Raw genomic sequence first — 24,257 nt, 5'->3', positions numbered from 1 at the left:
AGAACACGTTCAGAGTTGAATTGTAGACTCAAATATTAAAGAAAAATGGAAGAGTTTGAAAACAAACAAAACTTGGATACTCATTGAGGGACTTTGAAAAAAACATTGATTGATTTAGCCAGAAAGGCATGTATTAAAGCATTGTAGGCTGATTGGACAACTTTAATACATGAAAGTTGTCCAAGGACAGAAAAGTCAGAACTCCTTGCCAGACTCAGGAAGTTAGAGGCATGGAAAAGAAGAAAGCATATTGAGAGTTTCTAGCTAGTAACTCTGTATATGCTCTAAGAGAAAAATATAAGGTAGTGAAACAGTATGTAAAAGTATGATAGAGACATTTAAGTTAGTGAAGGAATTTTATTGGATTAATCCTGAGAGGATTATGAAGAGAAGATTTTTTACATTGAAAATGGAACACTTTACCAGAATAATGTTGTTATGCAGGGAGTGTGAAGAATTTTAAGATGCTGTATGATAAATACATTGTCAGTTTAATGTACCTCCCATGATAAGTCTGCTGACTCCATGGAGGTTATAATAATAATGATAATTAGGTTATAATAATAATGACAGTTAAAGAACATACATGGAAGTGTAACTGTGTAGTGATATGGAAGTGCAATGAGAATTAAAACAATATGGAAGTGCAATGATAGGTGTAACTGTGAAAACTATAGAGGAGTAAGTTTCCTAAATATCGGTTATAAGTTATACAGTAAACCTTCAATTTAACGGGCTAAGGGATATCCGTTAAATCACAAATTTTTTAAAATAAAAATATCTGTAACATTATACTGCAATTTTATCAATATTAGCACTGTAATAATAAAAAAATTGTTTTACACACAATTTTCACACTTTTAGATAAGTTAATGTGAAGTTAATGTTTGATGTTGAGGGGCTTGGTTTAGGTAATCCTGCTTTGAAAAAACTATCAGGTTTTTTTTAACTTTTGAATTCTGCTGTTTTTTATAATTATTATTATTATTCAGGCCTCCATGGAGTCAAAAGACTCATCGTGGGAGGTCCTTTCTAAGAAACAAGTCTATCAAGACTCATCGAGGGAGGTTCCCTCCTAGGAAACACAAAGTCTATCATACCACTCCTTAAACGCATTGACCGTTCTCGCTCTCACCACTCTATCAGGCAATGCATTCCATAGTTCAACCACCCTCCATGCAAAGAAACCACTCCTCACCATCTTTCTCACAGTTTCCTTTCTTAACTTCCAGGGATGGCCCCCTTGTCATGACTCCTTCCCGTTGTTCAACCAAGCGAAAGAACTCAACAGTTTAAAAGTCTCAATCATATCACCTCTCCTTCTATCCACCAAACTCTGCAGTCCACTCTCCCTCAGCCGATCCTCATAACTAACATTGTACAGTCCCAACACTATCTTCGTTATCTGCCTTTGTACCCTTTCCACAGTTAATTTATCCCCTTCAAATCCTGGGGGACCAGATCTGAGAACAGTAGTCTAAGTATGGTCTGATCAGAGTCTTATACAACGGAATAATAACCATTTTATCTCTGCAGGTCAGTGTCCTTCTCATTACTGCAGCAATCCTCTGTGTTACCTTCACCACCTTTGCAATATGTCCCCTAAATTTCAGGTTTCTATCAATCATCAACCCCCAGATCTCTTGTCTCCCCTACTTCCTCCAGTTTAACTCCTCCCATAGAGTATGCAGCGTCCCATCGATGTGTCCCAAACCTCAAGACCTTACATTTTGCTGCAATAAACTGACCTCCCCCATTCATTTGCCCATCTATCTAGCTTATTCAAATCCTCCTGCAGAGCTTCCACATCTGCACTATTACTAATAACCCTTCCCAGTTTCGCATCATCCGCAAACAACCGAATATCTCCTTGCAATCCATGGACAATGTCATTGATATAAAGGTTAAACAATATAGGTCCCAGTACTGAGCCCTGTGGAACCCCACTCGTAACTTTCTGCCTCTTTGATATTGCTCCACCATACACAACTCTCTGATACCTATCAGACAGCTAATCCTGAATCCAGTTGACCAATGTGACATCCAGACCCATGTGCTGCAACTTGAATATCAGCTTATCATGTGGCACCCTGTCAAATGCCTCTGCTCAGTCTAGGAAAATGGCAGTATATGCCTTTCCCTCATCTAATGCTCTTGTAATTTTATCATAAAAGGCTAGCATATTGCTAAAACAAGAGCGCCCATTCACAAATCCATGTTGACTCTCACAGATAACATTATCCTCATCTGCCCAATGCTGTATACGGTCCCTCACTACTTTCTCCAAGATCTTACTAACTACTGATGACACACAAACTGGCCTATACTTAGACACTTCCAGTTGTCTGCTACCACCCTTATGCAATGGCACTATCTTACCTTCCTTCCATTCCATGGGCACCTTTCCTTCAGTCAGACTTTCATTGAAAAGCCAGGTCAAAGGCACTGTCAGTTTCTTGGCACATTCTCTCAAAACTTGTGGTGAAATACCATCCAGTCCCACAGCTTTGCTAACGTCCAGAGTATTCAGTATTTGGAATACGTTCTCCTCCTGTACCTCTAAACCTCGAACCTGCCCTATCCCTCTAGTATTCAAATTGACTCCTCCAAGATGAAATACTCCAATAATTAACTCCCTAAAATTACGAAAGCGTGTAATAAAACTGCTGCAGAAAGTCACACCACACAACAAAAGAACCAATTACAGTGCGATTGGTGTGATCATGTCCTAATCATTCGGCGAACATGTTTTATGAGCGGTGACTCATTTATGTTGGCTAAATTACTACAGTGTTTTTCCAACATATGATGGCATATTTGCCAAAATTTGTTAAAAAAATAACAGGAAATTAATAACAAAAAATAACCTGTTAATTTAATTATAAGCAAATCTTGATTAAAAGCATTTTAAAATTAACAGGGTGTTAATTTTCACATGACATACAGACTGGAAATTTTGTCTGTTAAATGCGAAGTCCATTAAATCGAGGGTTTACTGTACATGCAATTGTTAACTTCAAAACTCAAATCGTATGTAGAAGATAAACTTTGTGAAAAATGAAATGGTTCTGAAAAGGACAATCGTGTATCGATTAATCTTTTACATTAAAAATCCTAATGAAAAAGTTGTGAATTCAACCTAAAAAGCCTTTCACAAAGTCAAGGAACAAACCCCACTCAAGAAGTTAAACATTCCAATCCAGCTTCTCTCAGCAGTAACTGACATATATCAAAACAATCAAATTACTATAATAATCAATGAAAAATTACAGAATGGAAATCAGTAAACAGAAGAGTCCAAGGATTTCTAATGTCACCTCTTATTTTATATCTATGTTAGGAGTCAGCAAGTTTTTTTTTTTTTTTTTTTTCAGTAAAGAGCCATTTATGACCTAATTTAAAGAAAAAAGAGAGAAACTGAAAGCTGTACCTCAATGCGAAAGGTGGGAGAGTTTTTTTTTAAGAAATTGAATAATGGGAAGGTATTTTATTAAAAAAAGAAATATTTTGAAATATTTATTAATACTGAACTAATGTAACAAACATCCAATTAGGTATGAATTAATGTGACTTTTGTTACTGAACTTCTTTAGCGAGTATGCCATAATTTTCATCTTTAAACATGCTAAGAGACTTGCATTGTTTCGACGGTTTTTTGATTTATTTTTAATATCATTCATGTTCGAAAATACTTGCTTGCAGAAATACTTCAAACCAGAAACTTGAAAGAAGTCGAAATGCAACTATTTTCAAATTTATATACATGTCTGGTAAGCCACTTCACACATTGAACACGGATATTATTTTGTTCCTATTTTAACTATTTTATACTTGCTACTTTTGCAACAATTAACCCTTTGACACCTTGCAGTATGTGGACACTGTTTGCAATGCACAGGCAAACTAAACTGAGATGCACTTGTTGTAAATGTAGGCTAAAAGTTAAAGACAATTATGTGTTTAGAGAGCTGTATGCAGCTTATGAACCACACGTTACCAACCCTTGATCTATATAGATGAAATAGTAAAGAAATGAAAGAGAAATATTAAATCATCATTTAAACTAGATAATGGGACTTAAATTAGGTCATTTGGAAACTTGTTTGCAGTTGACCAGATAATCATAAGAAGTGAAAATGAACTGCAGAGATCAATATTTTCTGTAAACACAATTGCTAAAAAATTTGATTGGAAATGTCAACAGAGTCGGAAGTAAAATCATGATTGAAAATAAAATTTTAGAACAAATTTACTACTTCAAATACCTTGGATGCTTATATTATATGCAAAAGTAGCTTGCATTGATACCAATTTTAGACTTTTTGAAAATAAGAGAGATTAATATTTTCAAACCTATCCAAGTTCAAAAGCATGCAAAAATAAAAAATAGAAAATGGAGAAATGTGTTAAGAACTGACATTAGAACTATTATTAGATACAATATATGAATACAGAAAGAAATTTATCAAACATATTGAAAGCATTGGATAATTTGAGAGTATCAAAAAAGATATTTTAGTACCTTTTGGAAAATGTAGAATTTGGGAATGATGAAGAAAAAGATGGAAACAGGCCACTAGGTCTAAATCCCCCAAAAGGATGATGATGATGTATGGAAGCAGTCTTCCTTGTACTTTCCATTGTGTATTGTGTCCTCCCAGGAGTAGTGCCCTCCTTCATGGATACTAAGGTGGAAAATGCCTATACTGACTGAAATATCATTTTGCATAAAGCTTGCAGAATTAAGGCAGTCATCCAAACATCTAGCAATGAAGCAGTGACAAATGTAATTGTATCTCAATTTACGTTCTGTCTGAAACTGTGGTAGAAAGTCAAGTGTGCTAAATAAAAAAATTAAAAAATGTAGCATGGAGCGGCATGTTTCATATATATACTCTACAACATCAAAATGCATAGCTTTTAAATGTGCCACTGTCAAAGCATGCTTGATTAGTTGAAGTTTTTTGATCCAGTTTACATCATTTATTACTCGTGCAACTGATGCACAAGTTATAAAGGATAAAATCCGAAAAATGAAGGGACGTATATATCACACTATTTGTCAATCCTAGAACATAATGGCTTCACATTATATAGAATGTTTGATGTTCAAAAAACAGAAATAGAAATGATTTAATTTCTATTTCAATGTGCTAATGCCATACAACCAGCTATTCATTAAAGAGTGAATGATAATAGCATTCTTTCTCTAGTGCCATACATAGCACCTGATGATATATACTTTGAGAAAATAAAACTCCTCACAGCATCTTCTTTGGATCTGTTATTACTTTATGACAAAATACTTTTGAAGTAGCAGTTTCTGAATTCATGGCATAAGTTCTATTGCCTTCCTATAGGTAGGAAAGATCCCAACTATTATTGCAAACAATTATCCTTTTGCTCTGGTACTGTTTCTGTAAGAGCTTGGAGAAATGGTTAGTGCTCGTTTTGTGCTATCTAGAGAGAGAGAGAGAGAGATCTGGCATTCATTATGGCAGAAGTCATCTAATAACGATGCTGGAGTACCTCTGTACTTTCACTTACCCTCTTCTCTTTGTACTTAAATGACCTCTCACTGACCTCAAATTTTGTCCATGGCTGTGGTGGTTAGAGGATGCTGGACTTCTCTTTTCATTTGAAAAACCTTGTAATGCATATTCATTAGAAGTTTCAAGTCCTCTGTAATCAGTGTCAAATTTTGTTCTCTCTGTTGTTCTTCAGTGGGACAAGGATAACCTTGTGAACATTCATGCTACCAAAACACAATCCTGTCTTATCTTTCTCACAAGAAAGGTCTTGCTCCACTTTCTCCTGCTTTTGATAATAACCAGATCTCTAAACAGGATCAGATTTCTTTTCTTGGGCTGAGGTTATACTTTCGGTCTCTCTTGGCACAAACCCAGGATAGACAAAAAAAACAAACAAAAAAACTTGGTATACTGTTTCATTTAACCCTACTTCTCACCTTACAACTGTATAAATCCTAAATCTGCCTATTCAGGTATGGATCTTGTATGAAACACTGCTCTCACATTTTTGGCAGTGCACCTAAAATTCCTTAAGAATCCTTGATGCTATCCAGAAGAGGGCAGTCCGATTAATCAGTGATCCCTTTCTCATAGATTTAATCCAGAGTCTCTCTCTCACTCATATTTTTTTTTTAATTTGGCTAATGAATATTAATATTGCAATATTCTCTCAGTTATACGATGCCACTGTTTCATGTGTAACATCAGTGGCTCTTGCTTTTTCAAATCGATCCATTGTTCGCATTCTACCTTGTAATTAACTATTGTTGCCACTGATAATGGTATGTATATTCAGGCCAAAATATATGGCCTTAAATAAATAGTATTACTTATTCCTTCTGTTTTTTTTTTGAGTTAATTAAAGTATTAGTATTTATGTTTTATTGTAAATGTGTAATTTCAGATAATATTTTGTAAGAATTAGTTAAATGTGTTTGATGTGATAATTTGATGTATGTACAATACAACAAACAAGTAAAATAGCTTAATGATATTAGATATGTGAAGAGCCAAAGGCTTCAATTCGGCGACATATAACTTGTTTAAGTTAAGGGATATTGCATCCCATATAGTTTCTTAGCCGAATACGAAACTCAAAGAGTTTCATGCCGAATATAGTAGAAACTATATAAAGTTCGGCGATTCCAAGCGTAAGCAAATACCTGGATACTGCAGCACTGATCCCAAAGGGTAGTGCAAGCTGGGGCAACTCGTGGTAGAAGTGGAGCAAGCGCCAATCACTATTCTTGATATTTGCCCATAATGTGAACTTAGCTCCTAGGAACTGTATTTTTGTTCACATTATGAGTTGCCCCAGCTTGCACTACCCTTTGGGATCAGTGCTGCAGTATCCAGGTATTTGCTTACGCTTGGAATCGCCGAACTTTATATAGTTTCTACTATATTCGGCATGAAACTCTTCGAGTTTCTTATTCGGCTAAGAAACTATATGGGATGTAATATCCCTTAACTTAAACAAGTTATATGTCGCCGAATTGAAGCCTTTGGCTCTTCACATATCTAATAATTTATTAGAGCACCTCACGGCAATACTCGTAGAAGGGGTACAAGTTCTGTTCGCTACAAACTTGATATTAACTAGGTCTGGCTACTCACTGATGAGACCTCAATAAAGGTCGAAACCGGTCTGGGTAGTGACCTTCTCTCATAATGTGAACAAAAATACAGTTCCTAGGAGCTAAGTTCACATTATCGGCAAATATCAAGAATAGTGATCGGAGCTTGCTCTAGTCCTTACACCCTTGCTAACTACATTCTTACTCAATTTCCAAGGATGACTTCTTGTTCTATCCCTCTAGCCAAGTGCTGAAATATTTCCTCTGCATCAATCCTATAAAATCCTTTTAGTAACTTAAATGTTTCTATCATATCCCTTCTTTTTTGCCTATCAGTTTATCAACCTCTAGTCATGCATCATTTTCTGTTGCATCTGTCACAGCAATATCCTCACTTGGATATTGCTGTGACAGATGTATTGATTGTGGATGATAGTCCGCAAAGTGGTCGCCCAGTAGCTCAACTGTTTTGTCACATTGTTACTATCAACACTTGTTAAAGTTCTTTCCATAGTCATTCTTCCTTTTACTTGCCACATAGTGAAGGACATCTTTGGAATTTCCCTTGACCTGCTTGGCTGGTTTCTTTTTATAATCTGATTTTGCCTTCTTTACCATTCTGGTTACCTTTCTTGCCTGAGCCTTCCACTAATCATGAGCCTGCTGATTACCTTTTTGCTTATATACTCTCCACAACACTTTTGTAGCTCCTGCTTATCCTCCTGACCTTCAATATGGTTCTATATTATTTCTTTCAAATAACACTTGACTATCTTTCATGAACTGCTAATATCCCCCCTCCCACACACACACACACACACACACAGATTCTTATGCCTTGGCACCGCTTCAGTCTCTCTCCTAAGCTTGTCATAATCACTTGCCTTGTAGTTCCACATATACCTCTCCTTAATTGAAAATTCCATGTTTTGCAACCTCCTAAATCAAGACCACTTTTTCACTCCCCAATTTCAGACAATCTGGCTACCTTTGTTATGAATAGGCTTCTGATCTTATGAATATATTCATCACTCTCAAACCTAGAGTCACCTCCACTATATGCTATTTCAAGTAGTTATCTCTTAGTAGGGAATAAATTCTATTTCTTTTCCTGCCACGTAATCTTTCCTCCTCCTGCTTTATGCTCTCATAGTTGAAATCGCCAATAATAATTACTTGACATGCATTCATTGTACTAATTTGCTGATGATGTCATCCATATCATCTGTGCATTCCCCTATTCTTCTTGCTACAGCCAGCTGTATTATTTTATCCTAATGGCCTCTATCTCATGTGATTACTTCAAATAAACTGCCATTCATGTGTGCCTATATTCCTGATCTCCTACTTTTTTATGGCTACACTTCATCTGTTATCATCAGCATTTTCACCCCATCTTGTTTTTCTGAAAATATTATACCCCCTCACATTCTCTCTCCATAGCCACATCATCAAATGGTCCTATTTCATTTTTCTGAAAATGATTTTATTAACAATAAACAGTTTAATTTCAAACCTTACACGATCATGTTAAGTGAAAGCTCTTGCATTGTTAAATATAATTAGGTTTTGAAAACTTATAGTAGCATCATTATTACATTTTTTTTTTTTTTTCAGCAAGTTCGGTGCAGTCAAGTTTCTGTAGTTACTTGTGAACAGGTGTGTGATAAACTGCTTGATTGTGGTATTCATCAGTGTAAGTTGTGGTGTCACTCAGGACCATGTGAACCATGCAGAGTGACTGTTAAGCAGAGTAAGAAAGAAAAATTTCTCTAAAGTGCTTTTTTGTTTTTATATTTATTAATATTTTATAATGTATTAACATATTCATTATTTCAAGCAAAATAGTCTTTCTTAGATTAATATGACTCTAATGCAGTTTTTCTTAAATTTCCTCTATCTGAATAAAGTTTCTTTTCTTTATACCAACAATTCATATATACATTAGTTTCTGATTAATTGGTCCACAAGTTAATTTGGGCAGCTGTTTTATTGGGACAAGTCTGGAAAAACAAACTATTGAAACTCTCATGACACCTTACTTTAATGATTTTCAAGAAGCAATATTTAAAATTTATCTAGGTACATACCAAAACAATTTATTATACAAACACACAACATCCATGATTAAACCAAACCCAATTGGATCACAGTTAGCAACATAAAACACAACAGAGGGCAAGCAGAAACAACTTCAATGAAGAAACATGAAAAAATAGTTTATATCAGAATACATACAAAATGACATAAAGGAAAGAGAAAGAATAGAAAATAATCATCATAAAAATATTCATTCCCTTAAGCGATCTTAATAGATTTTTTGCTAAGAAGGTTTCTTGCTTAGGAATTTCTTTACATATTCTAAAGAAAATGAATACAAATTGTTATTTTAATGGCAAACAAAATTTTATTTTACTTTGGAAAAACCGAAGTTTCGATATTGCATTGTACATGACTGGCTTACTTCATAAGTGGAAAACCATTATCCTGAAGAGAAGATCTGCATATTATACTTTATTATACAGTAGATTTTGGTTAATTGGGAAAGGTGTGTTATTGGGACAAGTCTGGAAGAACAAAATCAAATCAGAATATGACAAGAATTTGCTTCGTTTATTTGGGACACACTACTGTTTAATTGGGCCAGCCAGTAACCTCTACCACTTGGAGTGCTACAAAAATTACATAAACTTGTTTGAAAAATTAATGTTGATGACATCTGCAATGTTGATGAAACAGGGCTATTTTATTGTGAATACAAATTGTTATTCACAATAAAATACACCATCAAGAATTTTTAGGGGGGGGGGTTAGTTGCATCACCACATTGGATGGTACCCTGTGTTATAAACAAGCTGTACTCTTTGGATCATTGAAAGCAATAGATTATGTAACAGTGTTATGATGTTCAAATATGTCAAGACATGGTAAACGGAAGCTGTTAATTACTGGGGAAAAAAGGACCAGGCCTTGATGCTTTAAAGAGATTAGAATGGAGAGTTTACCATTTCAGTACTATGTGAGCAAAAATGTCTAAATGATGAAGGAATTTTTTAAGAATTTGCTTATGAGTTGGGACATGTAATTACAACAGAAATCAAGAAATAAAATTAAGTACTGTTCATGGCCAATAACTGGTGAGGAATAAAGAAGACCATTCAAAGCTGTTTAGTTCCCTGTGGTTTCAATCATTGAATCATGGATATGCCAGATGGGGCTGATGAGCCCTGCGGCACTCCACTAGTCACAAGACGTCTTTTTGATTCCACTCCTGAATAAACCACTCTCTGGTATCTCTCCTTCAACCACCCTCCTATCCATCTCACCAACCCTATATCTATCCCCATCTGCTCCAGTTTACTGATTAGGGTTCCATGTGGTATCCTATCAAAGGCTTTGGCAAGGTCCAGTAGTATCACTGTAAACCCATTACCCCTATCCAGTTCAGCCGTCACTGTGTTATAAAACGTGAGCAAGTTACTGAGGCATGATCTACCCTTCACAAAACCATGTTGTCCCCCATACAATATCCCATTTTCATCTATCCAATCCTGTATTCTTTTCTTGACTAATTTCTCTAAGACCTTGACAATGATTCCTGATATGCTAATCGGTCGGTAATTTACAACAGCAGTCTTGGAACCACCTTTATGCAGTGGACTATTTTCCCCTCTTTCCACCCGCTCGCGACTAACCAAGACCCGAGACTCAAATTAAACAAAATGGTCAAGGGTACTGACAATTCTTTAGCTGCTTCTTGTACTACACGAACTGGTATACCATCCAATCGCACAGATGTATTGACATTGTGGTTATGCAATAGACTACTCACCTCCACTTCATTCACCACAATTCCCTTATAATCTACTGGTTTATTTCTTTCTGCAATGTCACCACCTGGATGATATATTCTTGCAAAGTGCTCACTCAGTAACTCAACTATCTCAACTGATTCAGTTACCTCCCTACCATCGGCATTCTTTAAAATCATTCTGCCATGTACATTTTTCCTTTTACTTGATACATATCTAATAAACTGTTTACGATTCTCTTTAGCCTGCATGGCCAATGTTCTTTCGTAATCCTTTTTTGCTTTTCTTACCACACTCGTCACCCTTCTTGCCTGCGCTTTATACCGTTCATGTGCCTGCCGGTCACCTTTCTCCTTAAATTCCCTCCATAGTTGTTTCTTTTTTTGCAGCTCAAACTTAATGGTGTTATTCATCCATTTAACCCCTACTTGATTTATTATTTGGACTCTAGGTATACAGTCAGCCATTGCTTCATGCAAGCACTTCTTAACTACCTCCCATGCACTATCAACTTCTAGTCCTTGCAGTTGTACATGCCATGGCACTGAACCAATCAAACTCCTAAGCTTGTCATACTTTCCAGCCCGATAATTCCACATGTACCCTGTCTTAATTGAAAATTCTACACCTTTAGCCACCTCCCAAGTCAAGACCCTATGATCACTCTCACCGATTGGTGGCAATGTGGTCATATTTGTTCCAAATCCTCAGATGTAATTACTAGGTCAAGCACTCTCTGACCCCTAGTATTTTCCATTACATGCTGTCGCAGATAGTTATCCCTTAATAACCGCATAAAATCCAATTCCTTCCTCCCATGTGTCCTCTCCTCACTCCAATCAATGCGACCATAGTTGAAATCTCCCATAATAATCACCCTCCTTCCACTCATTTCTTCTATTTGCTTGTGCATACTGTCACCACCATCTTTTCCATCACCTGGTCTATAGCAGCACCCAATTGTATATTTAGTTCTGCTAGCCACAATCTCACACCAAATGGCCTAAAATGTGCTCTTTTCTCTATCCTGAAATTCAACTTCTATTCTCCTTGGCTGTAGCTCATCAGCTATCATCAACAATACTCCTCCCCCCATTTTATTCTCTCTGTCATTCCTGAACACACTATACCCATCACATTCAATCCCACTGGCTATATCATCTACAGTCAGCCATGTCTCACTAATACCAATAACCTGTGGTCTGGAAGTGCCAACCATGGCCAAAAACTCTTCCTTCTTGTTCCTAATACTCCTAGTATTAGTTTACATGAATTTAAGACCCCCATTATCCCCAACCCTACCTTGACGCCTTATATTAATTATCCCACTCTGATTTGTTGTCCTTATTTGCTCTGGCATATTATATTCATTCTTACATTCAACTGCCTCCCTAAGGACTGTATATCTACTCCCCCCCCCTTTACAAATCTAGTTTCCCTGAATTGGCACATCCACTACATTCAGCAACACTTTCTCAAGTCTTCTTACACCGTAACCATTCAAATGCAAGCCATCCATCTTATACAGATCCTTTCGCCCATCAAACTCACTCCACATGTCCACAAATTCCACACCACTCGTCATACATAACCCACGCATAAGGTCATTCGCAATTATGGCCCTCCTTTTAAACATTTCACTGTCATACCGTGGCAAAAGACTAATCATTCTAACTCTCTCACTCTTTTCTAATCTGATCTGGAGCGATAGCAAAGTTGAAACCTTTCTTTAGTATGTCAGATTCTGGTTTTGATAATGTGTAGTCTGAAAGGTTGAAAATAATGTTTTCATCTGGGAGAGACGGTCTAGCGTCATGTATTCTTTCATAGAATCTGTTGAATGTATTAATTTGCGATTCTTTACTGGCTAGAAAAACTTTGTTAAAACTATTATGAACCATGCAGTCAAGAATATTCCAAACGTTGCTATGTATGTTGCTAGAGATGTCTTCGAAACGTTCTAAGCATTGGAGGTCTATTTTACTAAGTACAGATCTCACATGCTGGATTCTTTCACAGAGTAAAGCTAAAGATACCTTAAAATAAATCCGTTTCGCTCTTATTGATTTTATCTGCTCTTTAATAGTTAATCTTAACTATTTAAGGTTTGTTTGGTAAAAATATAAGTTAAGCACATTTTGTTGGAAAAAATCACCTTTATTTCTCAACATAATCTCCATCAAGGTCTACACATTTAGGTCCATCGAGTTTCCAATTTTTTCATCCCATCTAAAAAGTAGGATTTGCCAAATTGTGCAAAATAGTCATTGACAGCCTTGATGACATCCTCATTCGAAGAAAATTATTTTCCTACCAAGCCAAATTTTTAAGTTTGGGAACAAGAAGTCACACGGGTGGATGTTGAACCAATTCAAACCTCAATTCATGCAATTTTGCCATTGTGATTGCTGATTTGTGGGACAGTGCATTGTCTTGATGAAAGAGCACTTTTCTTTTTTTTTTTTTGTGCACCAATCTTGGCCATTTTTTTCTTCAGTTCTTATTTTAAATGGTCCAACAATGATGCATAATAGATTCCTGTTATTGTCTTACCCTTTTCCAAATAGTCTATCATGATAATTCCTTGGGAATTCCAAAAAACAGTGGCCATCATCTTCCCAACTGACAAAACAGTCTTCGTTTTTTTTCGGTGCTCTTTCACCAGGCATTGTCCAAGTTTCATCTACAGTCACAAATCTAATGTTTAATTGCAAAAAATCCTGTAAATTGCAATTAAACATCCAAACACTGCATTGAAATGTCTTTTTTGCATGCATTTTTGATCAACAGTCAACAATCGCAGCACCCCCATCACACACACGGTTTTTCATGTGCAATTTTTTGTGCAGGATATTATATACCCGTTCAGTTGAGATGCCTACAATCTCAGCAATCGTATGCACTTTCACTCGGCGGTCTTCCATAATGATACCATGGATTTTGTCAATCATTTCCTTCTTAGTGACCTCAGTCGGGCTTCTGGAGCACGCTTCATCTTCGATGGACTTACGACTACATTTAAACTCGTTTATCCAAAAATAAACAGTCTTTAATGCTGGTACAGAGTCCCTATGAATTGCATCTAACTCAGCTTTGATCTGTGCTACTATCCACTTCTTCAAATAAAAATGTTTTATCACTGCATAAAACTTGTTTTTCTCCATTTTGATGAAAAATGCTAACACGGTCATTTTAAATATTTGCCAAACAAGAACTATACATCACATGTGACTAAAATTTTGCCAGGGGTCATGAAAAAAGATAATATGTGCCGACATTGGTATGAATGAACGAATTGTATCGTCGTGTATTGGAAATTTATCAAACTTTTCGAACAACCCTTGTATAAGCACTTTTTAATTTGTATTGATTTGTAACATTTTTGCTTGATTTTGTTCCTTATTGTAGATATAGTAAATATGTCAGTACCAGTACTTGAATTCTGGCTGTTTATATTTATTTTACTTTTTTTTTTTTTTTTCAATTTTGAAAATATTATTATTGTTATTAAATAATTTAATGCTAATGAAATTTACCATCAATTTCTTGCCATGTACCCTCAAGGGGTGTACAGGATATTATAGTACTTCATGAAAAATTTACATCATTACTAACTTTCTATCTACAATTTTCCTCAAAATCAGTCTGTTACAATAATCCCTCGATTAATGCGCCCCGATTAGTGCGTCATTTTTATTCGATTAGTACGCCTATATACATCTTAAAATTAAATGTTACAGATTTTAAATATTTTATATCTATACATTTTTATGCCTAACTATTTTAAAAATCACTCACCAGAATGAAATATTTAGTTACCAATTTAAAACATTTTATAAAGTTATTTTTAATGGCTTACTATACTACTTCCATGTACACTATGTATACTATGTTCCAAATTTTTACCTCCAAAATTTATGTCGTCTGCTATAGTATGCCCACAGATTCGAGACCCTTTGACACTTCTGCGCATTTCACAAAAAGGAGAATCCATTCCGATAATAGGGTAATCAGTTCATCTTATGGGATGAGTTGTTTATTATTACACGTCAGAAAATTAACTTCTCTTTTATGATCATTGTAGTTTTGCTTGTATAACAGTTGGGAAATTTTATCTATAAAGCACGTGATTTCGCATGTTGGCAACCAATTCGTGCATCCTTCATTTCTTTCTCTCCTTCAATGATAACATCCAAGAGTTAATTAATCACTAAAAAACACACACGTACTAACCACAGTAATGACTATTTAATTCGTAAATATTTCATGTGTAACTATTTCAGTCATTATTATGGTTAGTATGTGTGTTTTTTAGTGATGAATTCACCACAGGTTTTGTTATATAAAAAGAGTTAATTAAATCTCATTCTGAAGAACTGAGCGATTCCGACCAGCTAAATTTGGATGCACAGCAGGAAGATCCCGAATAATAGGAAGAAAATTTAACCACTGATAGTCAGCCAAAAGAGATTTCACAGAAACAATTTGAAAATATTTTTCACACAATTGAAGTTTTTAAGCAGCAATGCTTAGCGGCTGACAAATTGAAAATTGACCAAATTGACCCTGATGAAGAGAGAAGCAGTAAAATTTGTAGAAGAGGTAATAGGGCCATACCGTCGGTTGTATGAAAAAAATAAACAAAATGCCCGCCTGACTACGTAAGCTCAATTCTTTGTTAAGAAGCAGAATAATAAATTTATATTCTGAAAATGTTTTATTGTCTTTCAGCTTCATCGTTTTCCTTTAACTAGGCCCTGAGACATACCTTCATTCTTTTATTAAAAAAATTAAGGTTCAAAAAAGAAATTTGAGAAATGAATTATACTATTTCCCATAGGTTATTATATTCGATTAATGCTCCTGTTTTGAAGAATGCATTAACCGCATTAATCGAGGGATTGCTGTACTTGTCAAGACTCCAACATTATCAGATCTTATATTTCTGTCGTCTAAGGCACTTTGTACCCTATCAATCCACCTATATCTTGGTCTTCCTCTGGGTCATTTTCCTGCCTACCTGGCAGACAACACTTGTTTTGCTAATCTTTCTTCGTCCATTCTGTTTAAGTGACCATACCACCTGAGATTAGCTCTGCTAACGCATTCCTGGATGCTGACAGTGTCAAGTTCTTTCCAAATATCCTCGTTTATAATATGATATTGCCATTGATTCCATCTGTTCACACCTCTAATCTTTCTCAGGACTCTCATATCTGCGGTCTCTTGTCTTTGGTCAAGTATTTTACTTCTGACCCAGCTCTTAGATCCATAAGTTAAAACTGGTTTAAACACTGTCTTGTATACAGCTAATTTAGTGTTCTGACTAATTTCTCTCTTATTCCATATGAATTTCTTCAATTGACTTCTTACCATACCAGCTCTGTCGATTCTGTTGTCTACTTCCATATTTAATTTACCATTTTCACTAAAAATCATGCCTAAGTAGCTGAAATGTTTTACTTGTTCCACAGGTTCTCCGTTCACAAAGCAGTTGACATTTTCAACGATTCTATGTATTTTCATTGTCTTTGTCTTTTTATTGCTGACCCTCATACCATATCTATTACAACAGTTATTCAATTTAGTCAAGGAATCTTGCAGACTCGTAGCGGACATTGATAAGTATAACATCGTCCGCATAAAGCAAACAGCTGACATCAACATCTCCAATTTGGATATCATGTTTAATACCACTTTCCTTCATAATGTGATCCATATAGATTATGAATAATACAGGGGATAATGTACTTCCTTCAATTCTAACTGCTGACTTACAACTCAGATAAAGACTAAGCATTACTTGTTATAATGTCCCATTGACACCATATAACTGTGGTGTATTGAATAGCTTCTCCCTTGGCTCCTTGTCTTATGCCTTTTCCAGATAGACAAAACTTAAATACAGATCTTTGTTATATTCCCATGATTTCTCAACTATTTGTCGTAAAGTGAAGATCTGATCCTGATAGCCTGTATTTAGCCTGAATCCAGCTTGTTCTTCAGTAAGCTTTTCTTACACAATTCTTTTCAACTGTTTCTCAAGTATACTTGCATAAATCTTGCCAGTAACACTCAGTAGGGAAATACCTCCATAATTCTCACATTCAGTTTTATTTCCCTTTTTATATATGAGTACTATGAGAGCTCTACTCCAATCATCGGGAATTCGTTCCTCTGTCCAGGCCTTCTGAACTATGCAGTGCAGCCACTGTAAGACTTTCATATCACCATACTCCAGCTTTCTGGTCGAATTCAAATTCATCTACTCATGCTGCCTTTCCCCATTTCAAGCCTTTCATGGCTTTTTCTACTTAAAGTATGGATATGTATTCCTGACATATATTACAGCCTGTTGAGTATTTTTTAACACTGTGCTATCACTGCTTGTTTCATTTAGCAATTTTTCGAAGTAATTACTCCATACTTCAAGAATATCTTTTTTCTCCCATTTATCACATTTATCATCTCTAACTCCTTTTACAGCACTCTTTCTTCCATTTCTAAGCTTCTTCAAGAACCTCCAGAAATTTGCCACCTTGATATTTATTTTCTCTGTTCTTGCCAAAGTCCTCCCATGACTTTTGTTTAGCTAGTTTTACACAGGGTTTGGCTTTCTTGCATTGCTCTCTGTATTCTCCAAGAGCACAAGCTGACTTATTTGACAGGAACTTTTGATATGCTTTCTTCTTTTCCTTCACTGCCTCTTTAACTTCCTGTGTCCACCAGGGAGTTCTGATATTTTTATCCTTACAGACAACCTCACCACATGCCTCTCTGGCAGAATCAATCAATGTTTTCTTCAGAGTTTGCCACTGAATCTCCAAGGTTTGATTCCTGTTCTCAAAGTCTTTCATTTTTTCTTCAATAATCTTTGTGTATTTTCATCTACAGTTTACATCATCTACAGTTTACATGGTTATAGCATCAGAAGAGTAGATAACAACTGAGACGACATCTCTCCCACCAGTTGGAGAGAGTGACCATATGGTTTTGACTTGGAAAATGAATAAACATGGAGGAGTATCAAAGAGATGGGAACTTATGTGGAATTATAATGCAGGTGATTATAATAGTCTTAGACGTCAACTTCGGGAAGTTTCATGGAGGGAGGAATTGGAAGGCCGGGATATCATTAGTGCATGGGAAATTGTGAAAGAATATTTGTTAGCAGCAATGGTAAGTTGTATACCACGAGTGAAGAAGAGGACACAATTTGGAGTAAAGTGGATGACAAACAATATTAAGCAGGAATTGCATGTAAAAAAGAGGCTATAGAAGAGATATAAGGAGACAGGTGAGGAGAGGATGCGTGAAGAATATAAGGCACAGGCCAGAAGAGTGACTAGTGTGGTAAGGAAAGCGAAACTGAAATATGAGAGGAGATTGGCCCTAAGATCCAAAGAAAATCTTAGGGAATTTTTTAGCTATGTGGCCAGTAGGAGGAGAAATGACTCTGGAAGAATGATATTGTGGGATAAAAATGGGAATAGAGTGACTGATGCAGAGGACATAGTGGAATTGTTCAATGACCACTTTATTGGAGTATTTCATTTGAGCAGTCAGTTTTAATGCTAGAGGGATAGGGCAGGTTCAAGGTTTAGAGGTACAGGAGGAGAGTGTGTTTCAGATACTGAGAACTCTGGATGTCAATAAAGCTTTGGGACTGGATGGTATTTCACCACGAGTTTTGAGAGAATGTGCTAGGGAACTGACAGTGCCTTTAACCTGGCTTTTCAATGAAAGTCTGGCTGCAGGAAAGGTGCCCAGGGAATGGAAGGAAGGTAAGATAGTGCCATTGCATAAGGGTGGTAACAGACTGGAAGTGTCTAATTATAGACCAGTCTGTGTGTCATCATTAGTTGTTAAGATCTTGGAGAAAGTAGTGAGGGACCGTATACAGCATTGGCAGATGAGGATAATGTTATCTATTAGAGTCAACATGGATTTGTGAAAGGCCACTCTTGTTTTAGCAATATGCTAGCCTTTTATAATAAAGTTACAAGAACATTAGATGAGAGAAAGGCATATACTGCAATTTTCTTAGACTTAGCAAAGGCATTTGACAGGGTGCCACATGATAAGCTGATATTTAAGTTGCAACACATGGGTCTGGATTCGGGATTGGCTGTCTGATAGGTATCAGAGAGTTGTGTATGGTGGAGCAGTTTCAAGGAGACAGAAGGTTACAAGTGGGGTCCCACAGGGCTCAGTACTAGGACCTATATTGTTTAACCTTTATATCAATGACATTGCCAGTGGATTGCAAGGGGATATTCAGTTGTTTCCGGATGATGCAAAGCTGGGAAGGATTATTAGTAATAGTGCAGATGTGGTAGCCCTGCAAGAGGATTTGAATAAGCTAGATAGATGGGCAAATGAATGGGGGTGTCATTTTAATGCAGCAAAATGTAAGGTCTTGAGGTTTGGTAAACATTGATGGGATGCTGCATACTCTATGGGAGGAGTTATACTGGAGGAAGTTGGGGAGACAAGAGATCTGGGGTTGATGATTGATAGAAACCTGAAGTTTAGGGGACATATTGCAAAGGTAGTGAAGGTAACACAGAGGATTGCTGCAATTATGAGAAGGACACTGACCTGCAGAGATAAGAGGGTTATCATTCCGTTGTATAAGTCTCTGATCAGACCACACTTGGATTATTGTTCTCAGATTTGGTCCCCAGGATTTGAAGGGGATAAATTAACTGTGGAAAAGATACAAAGACGGATGACAAAGATTGTCTCAGGACTGTACAAGGATAGTTATGAGAATCGGCTGAGGGAATGTGGACTGCAGAGTTTGGCAGATAGAAGGAGAGATGATATGATTGAGACTTTTAAACTGTTAAGAGGTGGTTACAGGGTTGACACTGGGGAGTTCTTTCACTTGGTTGAACAGCAGGAAGGAGTGATGACAAGAGGCCATCCCTGGAAGTTACGAAAGGAAACTGTGAGCAAGAGGGTAAGGAGTGGTTTCTTTGTGTGGAGGGTGGTTGAACCGTGAAATGCATTGCTTGATGGAGTGGTGGGAGCAAGAACGGTCAATGAGTTTTAAGGAGTGGTATGATAGACTTTGTGTTTCTTAGGGGGGGGGGAGGCCTCCCCTCGATGAGTCTTGACAGACTTTATGTTCTTAGGAAGGACCTCCCACGATGAGTCTTTTGACTCCATGGAGGCCTGAATAATAATAATAATAATATTTTTATGTTGGAACATGGTGTTAGTAATAACATGTTCTGAGCAGAAATCCAACAGGTATTTGCCATTATTATTAGCTTTGCTCTTTTCTGAAAATTTTCCCAAATTATTTTTGTATGCCTGACAATCATTTCCTACTCTGCTATTTAGATCCCCAACAAGGACCAACTTTTCCTTTTTCATCGTGTCAGTCTCTTTCTCTAAAGCCTCAAAAAAATTCCTGCACTTCTCCCTTAGTAGAACCTTCTGTGTGTGTGTGGGGGGGGGGATCATAGCACTAATAAGTCTCATTGTCCAGTTCCCCATTCTGATATTTGCCCAGATCACTCTACTTGAGACTGCCTGCCATTCAAGAAGATTAGCCTCGTATTTAGTGTTGAATACTATGGCTACTCCTTCTTTTCCTTGAATGTCAATTCCTGAATATAACATTTTGTATTTATTGCTCCGAAAGATCTCGCCAGTTTTTGTCTTTTTTTGTTTCGGTCACCCCTATTATGTCGATCTAGTACTTATATAATTCCTCAGCTAGCTCCATTTCTTTGCCATTCTGGCTTCTTATGTTGATAGTACTGATCTTAAACTCCTGTGATGTTGAGTTGGGGTGTGTTTTCAGATTTGTTCCAGTAGCTGACTTTTCGCTGTTCGCCCTGGTTCCCTGGCAAAAGCAACGGGCACCTTGTTTAACCGGGCAACACCCTCCGTCGGCATTAAATTTTGTTGTGTTGTACCATCATTTTGTATTTTGGTTTAAGCCAATAGGTATACAATTTGGTCAGCTAAATCCCAAATTGCCAGCTCATCCTCGTTCGTATAGTATCCAGGTAGATACCCAACATGGTGCACCACGAGAAGGTGAGGATTGGACATTAGGTCAGAAGCCCTGGTCGGTTCTCCGCATTCCTTTAAAGGCTATGTGGACGTCTCCTCTCAGTTATACAGCTTTGACCCATAAGCACTCCACCATTTTTTTCATTTTGGCATAAATTTAACAGATAATCCTAACATATTGGAAAATCACAGGTTCTGTTTCTAAATTCTCTGTTTTACATTATGTACCGTCTGCTTGTTTTTGATCCTAGTTACAAAATCCTTGTTGAACTGTTATCCAAGGTATAATCCAAGAGTTTTCAGACTTCATATTCCAGAAACCTATATGTTAATTTCAATGGCCTGTCACAGTCAAGACATGGCTTCATAGAAACTTAATGCTCTGATAGGATAGTTAATCCTGTTTGCTATGTCAATCTGTTTATCCATTGACTAGTTTGTCTGTATTATCGGATGAAAACCAAGTTTCTAGAAGAAAATCTCCTTGTTCACCACCTTCATATGATACCAGCTAACTCACCTTCATTTGAATAGCTCTTATAAAATTTATTCACTTTCTAGATGAGATTTGAAACACTCTCCACACTCTTATGGAAACTTCTCTCTCTCTCGTGTGTGTGTGTGTGTGTGTGTGTGTGTGTTGAGACTCAAATTATACAACCAGGTCAAAGGCACAGCCATTTAGCCAAACACTCTTTTAGCATCCATATTAATTCATTGCCAAAGTCTAATGCAGTTTATGCAACAGCTCTAGTATCCCCCCCCCCAAGCATCTGAGTTTCTTTATTCATTGAACTCTGTATTGCATACACTGGGTTGATAGCTCTTAATAAAATGGGTAATCATTAGTTAAACACAATCGCTTCTGCATATGCTACCCAAATGCCATTTGCATCCAGCAGAGTTATTCTTCGAAATTTCGTGTTCGAAATTCAAAAATTTTTTTTTTTTTTTACTTGCAGCATAATGATAGAATTCTTTTGGATTGTCTTTAACTTGTGGAGCAGTTTTTTCTCATACTCACATAGCTTTCCATAAAATACGTGGATCTCTTCTGGCCCACACATCCTTATTCACACAGTATTCATTCCATTTTTTTCTTAAGAATCTCTTGCTTAATAAGACTACACATCCTTCAAAGTTTAGGGACACAATAATAATATTGCATCATTGAAGCATTTTTTTTTTTTTTTAAATACTTCCCATACATAAATACTGCCAATATCTTTCTCATCTAGCACCTGATACCATAGGACTGAAGCTTATCAGTTGGTCATAAATTTTTGCATTGTAGTTTAGCACGTAACCATTTCTGAATGCAACATCCATATAGTTAGCGACTTCTCACATAAGTACAGCATGAACACTGTCACCAACCACAGACAGGCGCATCATTTACCCCCCTCCCCCCCCACCCTTGACACTATAATCAGATCTAATTTTCTTTGATCTCTAGTTTCTGTCACATGCTGCTTGAGGATGTAGTCTTGCAATCGCTCATTAAATGCAGCTTCATTTTTCTCATGGGATTTCATTTCACCCACTATACTACCCAATCAGTATTTGAATTTTTAACGGCATCCATGATTACTTATTTAGCACCCATCAAGTTAATTTTTGGCAATGCATTTTGATAATGAGACAATGCATCCATTGTCCATAAGTCTATTTATCCAGTTTTTCATTTTGATGTTTTTCCCATATCATTTTACTTGATACTGCCTGCTGTCAAGAAGATTATCTTAATGTTGCATTTCCATTCCTGATTATGGCAGCTTGTCTTTGTTATTTGGAAGTATCAACTGATCTGTTTCTGTTTTCTTTGTTTTGGTAACACCAGTTATGTTGATGTGGTTATAATGCTTCTGCCAGTTCCACTTCTTTTCCAATGATATTTCTTACATTAATGGTGCCTGTCTTGAATTCTCCTGATGTCGAATTTGAGTTTGTTCTAGTTCTCACCCTGGTTTCCTGATGAAAACAGCCTGTACCTTGTTTAATCAGGCATCATTCCAGTGGCATGACATTTCATTGTGTTCTACTATTATATTTGTTTCTGGTTTAAGCTGATATGCAGTATAGTTTTGTAGGCTAAAATCCAAATTGCCAGTTCATCCTCATTTGTTCAGCATCTGTGTAGATACTAATGTGGTGCACCACTAGTGGGTAAGGAGTGGATTTGGTCATAAGACCTAATTGGTGATCTACATCTTAAAAGGTTATGCAGAAGTCTCCTCCCAGTTATCTAGCTATGACCCTTTAGCAAATAAATAACCTATGAACTAATAATTTAGAGACAAGAAATGCATGAGCATGAGTGACAAGTTTAAGGCAGAAAAGGAAACATTATAGTAAAAGAGACATGATATTGGGGGAAAAAAAATCTTTAGATTTCTAGGTGTAGCTACCATGTATAATTGTGAATATCATATGAGTTTATTATAATCTGAAAGGAATAGAAAATTTTCATGAAAAAAAGAGAGAGGTAGATATTCATTGTTCATAAAATAACCAGTAATAAATAGCAGTTTTATGTGTTTATCACTTTGTAAATGACTATGGGAGAAGTGCAGATCCATTGGACTATGACATGGTAGTGTGATATTTCTGGATCTGGCTCAAATCATATAATGTGTTGGTGAAGCACATAGCATGCAGAATAATCTACATTTGATTGTGCTGCTTTTATATAGCTATTAGTAGAAATGAAGTAAATTACATTTCTTGTTATGTCTTTTTTTATTATATATATTATTTTGTTTGTTCCAAGAAAGAATGAAGTAAGGGACTGCCTTAGTTTGAGAGTTTATTTTTAAGATATTGAAGAAAACCCTTGCTGGCCCTTTAATCTTGTATTCTTGATGTACTCTTGACTTGGATCAGGGGATGGTTGACAAACAGATATCAAAAAGTGGTATACAGTGGGTGTGAATCTGCCAGATTTAAGGTAACCAGTGGTGTAACTCCAGGTTCAGTCCTTGGGCAATTATACATTAATGACATCAGGCAGAGTCTAATATCAGATGTACAATTGTTTGCCAATGATGCAAAGATAGTTAGGGCAATCAGGGATGCTACTGATTCAGCACTTGCAAAATGATTTGAATAGGCTGGAAATTTGGGCAAACGAAAATGGCTGTCAGTTTAATATTAGTGTATAGTTATGCACTTTGGCATGATGAGATTTCCACCAGCATGTTATATTAGTGGGTTTGTGCTACAAGAAACTGAGGAGGCATGGGATCTTGGCATATTGATGGATAGGAATTTGAAGATCAAAGGTCACATAGCAAAAGTTGCAAATA

The 24,257-nt window shown here is 36.4% G+C and overlaps 1 protein-coding gene across 3 annotated transcripts in view; it reads left to right on the top strand.

Annotated features, from left to right (window-relative positions):
• LOC150100074 (transcriptional repressor NF-X1-like) overlaps positions 1 to 24,257 on the top strand; it is a 222,136-nt gene that overhangs the window by 70,209 nt on the left and 127,670 nt on the right. For all 3 annotated transcript variants that reach the window (XM_090403287.1, XM_090403285.1, XM_090403286.1), the window contains exon 5: positions 8,726 to 8,861. In XM_090403287.1, the coding sequence (XP_090259413.1) occupies positions 8,726 to 8,861 (136 nt within the window). The remainder of the gene's footprint in view (positions 1 to 8,725; positions 8,862 to 24,257) is intronic.

Source organism: Typopeltis vanoorti, chromosome 13 (genome assembly GCF_054136105.1).
Source record: "Typopeltis vanoorti isolate ZY-2024b chromosome 13, IOZ_Tvanoo_1.0, whole genome shotgun sequence".
Lineage (NCBI taxonomy): Eukaryota > Metazoa > Arthropoda > Arachnida > Uropygi > Thelyphonidae > Typopeltis > Typopeltis vanoorti.
Note: the sequence above shows the minus strand (reverse complement) of the source record. Positions and strands in the feature narration are given on the sequence as shown.